The 3,805-nt window shown below is 53.5% G+C and overlaps 1 protein-coding gene across 1 annotated transcript; it reads left to right on the forward strand.

The window, feature by feature from the left end:
* Positions 1 to 1,134: 1,134 nt before the first annotated feature.
* On the forward strand, positions 1,135 to 3,765 carry BJY04DRAFT_225286 (uncharacterized protein; the record flags this gene model as incomplete). The annotated part of the gene is made up of 3 exons (XM_073718191.1): positions 1,135 to 2,059; positions 2,106 to 3,209; positions 3,268 to 3,765. Coding segments are annotated over 3 exons (2,527 nt in total), but the record flags the coding sequence as incomplete, so codon positions are not given.
* Positions 3,766 to 3,805: the final 40 nt, after the last annotated feature.

Here is a 3,805-nt window from a genome sequence, read left to right on the forward strand (position 1 = left end):
TGCCGGAATATAGTTAGTTAGGCGCCCTGTCCCTGCAGTTGTACCGCGGCCCATTATCAGATAATTAGTCCCCCTTATATACCATGGATATTTCTATTGTTTGAATTGGGAAGGTCATATTATAATCTTTCAGCACTGACTTTCACCGCGTTGACGACTTTGCAGTATCTGAACCATGCAGGGCATTTGTATTCAGGTCTACCCACGCTGGGGCTGCCAGATTATATAGAATCTACAACGCTTTGATTAGGCTGCTAGTGCCGGCAAAATACCACCCAGAATGTGCCTCGACATGAAATAACTCATGTGTTCATGCATAATAAACAGAGTCTGAAGGGCTATGTGCAGGACTGTCTAATTAACAGCGCGCCTGACACCAGCATATTCAATAAGCCAAGGCCTGTCCTCTACCCTCATTCTTCACAATAGTGATAACAGTATTCCCGGCCTAGAGCAGAAGGTTACTTGAGAACAGAAAGCCCGGAACCAACACGCGTGATCAGTCAGGGCCTCAGGGCGCCTGAACTTGAGGCGCCTGAACTTGAGGCGCCTGAACTCGAAGACTGTCGGGCAGTGGGGAGCGGCGATTGTGGGATTGCCTGATCTCCGATCTCCCTCATTTGCGGTCAATCACTTCCTACTTAATCCTTGGTAAATCGGATTAGCTTTATGAGCTTTAGCAAAGCTTCTGTTGCTGCACTGAGACTGGTTTGTCTTTCGGCTTGGCTGGTATGTTGTGCCACAAGAGAGAGCAATAAATTGTTCGACCCCGGGCTTTAATTTGCGTGCCATTTTAAGGCAGCCAAGTCAAGCAAGGGATTGTGATAAAATGAGATATTACCTGATACTGCGTCGAGTGGAGAATATCTAGTGAACAGTGGGTGGCCTTGTACAGGGTACCTAAGGAGGTTAAGCTAGAGTAAGGTACGCCAGATGCAGCTGGAGCAAAGGTACATAAGAGGAGGTATGTCTGTTGGTGAAAGGAAAGTCTCGTGGAAGATTGTTGGATTGGAGCTGAGTCAAGAATTGTCCGAGAGTAATTCTTGGACACCTAATTTCACATTCAATCTCTTCTAATCACGAGCTTTTTCTTTCACCTTCGTTTAGAGCTGGTCATACTCTTATGTTCTCAAGATGCGGCCCCCAGATATCTGGTTAAGGGCATCCGCCCTCCTCGCAGCCCTGCCCCTAGCCAGCACCACTCCGACCCCATTCCACGTAACGTCCACCGCCGATGTCCACCTCGAGCGCCGCGAAGATATCGGCGTTCCTCTGCGCATCATGCCACTAGGCGACTCCATCACATACGGAATCTCCAGCTCCAACGGCAACGGTTATCGCGGCCCGCTAGCCAATTTACTCTCCGGCACCAGCGTCGACTTCGTCGGCTCGCACCGTAGCGGCAGCATGCAAGACAGCGATAACGAGGGCCATTCAGGCGCCCTGCTGAGTGAAATTGCATCATACGCATTACGATCCGTGGCCGCCCGTCCAAATGTCGTGCTCGTGCACGCCGGAACAAACGACATGGACAGGAATCGCGAAACAGCTGGTGCCCCGGCCCGACTCCGGAACCTTCTTGATGTCGTCAGGGATAAATGTCCCGACGCTGTGATTATTGTCGCGCAGATTGTGGGCATGTCGAATCGCAATACTCAGATTCGCACAACAAGGTTTAATGAGGCTGTGTTTGATCTCGTCAAGCAAAGGCGTGAAGGTGGTGAGCATATCATCCTGGTGGACATGAGTGATATTAGGGGTCGGGACCTGGCGGACGGATTGCATCCGAATGACGGCGGATATAGCAAGATGGCGAATGCCTGGCTGGGAGGAATCAAGCTGGCAAAGGAGAACGGCTGGCTTAAGGGTCCTGTGCAGTCGAACGCGGTGGGCGTTGGATTGGGGACTGGCGGTAGTGGAAGCGGCAGCTGTTCGGGTGCCGACTGGATTCAAGAAGGGAAGGTGGCTGATTTCTTCGGCAGTTGGTGGGGAATTGGCGAGGTTGCCTCTGGCGTTCCTTCCTTCAGTCAGGATAAGCTATTCTTCGCGGATATTGATGGTGAGTCTTTCTTCGAGTAACCGAAACCCAGACCTGACCGGCGTAGGCGACGGCAAGGACGATTACCTGGTGGTGGACAGCGACAGCTCTGTCCGCGCATGGTTGAACACCGGGAATATTCCAAACGCCGGCAAGGGGGAGAACTGGATTGATCTCGGCAAAATAGCCACTGGTGTAGAAGAGGAGGGATCTAAGGTGCAATTCGCCGACATTGACGGCGACGGCCTTGCTGACTATCTCGTTGTCTACAACACTGGCGCGGTCAAAGCATGGCGAAACGTGCGGAACGATGGTGGAGACTGGATGCCCATGGGCAGCATCGCCTCCGGAGTTGGGGAGCCTGGCTCAAGCGTACGATTCGGAGACATCAACGGCGATGGGTTCGATGATTATCTGATTCTGACAAGCGGCGGCGTTGTCAAGGCGTGGCGCAATCCTGGCAATTTGTTTGACGGCAGCGGAAAGCAGGCCTGGGTTTCCCTAGGAACCATCGCTACTGGTGTGGGGGTCTCTGGCAGCCGTGTCCGCTTGGAAGATTTTGATGGCGACGGCCTACTTGATTACATGGTGCTGGGAGATGGGGGAAGGATCGAAGGCTATCGCAACAACGGTAGGCTGCAAAATAATGCCGCCAACTATGATGCCGTTGGAACCATTGCATCGGGCGTTCCCGAAGCGTCACTCGAGTCTTTGAAATTTGGCGACCTGGATGGCGATGGCATGGTTGATTACCTGGTTGTCTCTAGCGGGGGAGCGGTCTCAGCGTGGCTCAACACCGGCAAGATAGGCCGAATCAGCGACAACATTCGCTTTGCCGACCTCAATGGCGATGGCAGATATGACCTCGTTCATGTCGACTCCAAGGGGGCTGTCGAGGCCTGGTTGAATGAAGGTGGACTGCCAACAAAATGGAGGTCTTTGGGCACGATCGCCTCTGGGGTCCCCGATGCTTCACCGGAGAAAATCCATTTCGCGGATATGGATGGTGATGGACTGGATGACTATATTCTGGTTCTGAACAACGGCGCAGCCAAATGCTGGCGCAATACCGGCGAGCTCAGAAACGGCGGAACCAACTGGATTGATCTGGGCACTGTTGCAACTGGAACCGGTGCCTCTGGCGACAAGATCCGCTTTGCTGATGTCAACCGTACGTGGAATTAATCACGATTTTCACTGACAAGCTGCTAATGAGTCTGACCATCTAGGAGACGGTATTGCAGACTATTTGGCCGTCAGAGACAACGGCGCTGTGGACGCCTATCTGGGCACCGGTAACGTAGTAAATAACGGCGAGAACTGGAACCCTGTTGGAATCATTGCTTCCGGAGTGGCCCCGGGAAAGAACATCCAATTTGGCGACATCAATGGCGATGGGCTCGATGATTATTTGGTTGTTTGGGACAATGGGAGAGTGGAGGCGTGGTTGCACACCGGCCACCTCGAATCGATATCGGACCATGTTGGTTGGAGAGGCATTGGGGTGATCGCTACTGGCGTTCCAAACCAGGGCCGTGTCATCTTTGCCGACTTGACTGGCGACGGCAAGGATGACTATCTCAATGTTCGGAGCTCCGGTGCCGTCGACCTGTGGCGCAATCACTGTGCAGAGAAAGGAAGCGGAGGAGGGGGTGGTGACCCTCCGGGTCCTCCGGGTCCTGTCAATCCTCCTGATGGTGGCGGCGGCGGTGGAGGAGGCGGTGGCGGTAGTGGTTGTGGTGGAGGAGGAGGAGGAGGAGGAGGAGG

This window comes from Aspergillus karnatakaensis, assembly GCF_047715665.1.
Source record: "Aspergillus karnatakaensis strain CBS 102800 unplaced genomic scaffold BJY04scaffold_159, whole genome shotgun sequence".
NCBI lineage: Eukaryota > Fungi > Ascomycota > Eurotiomycetes > Eurotiales > Aspergillaceae > Aspergillus > Aspergillus karnatakaensis.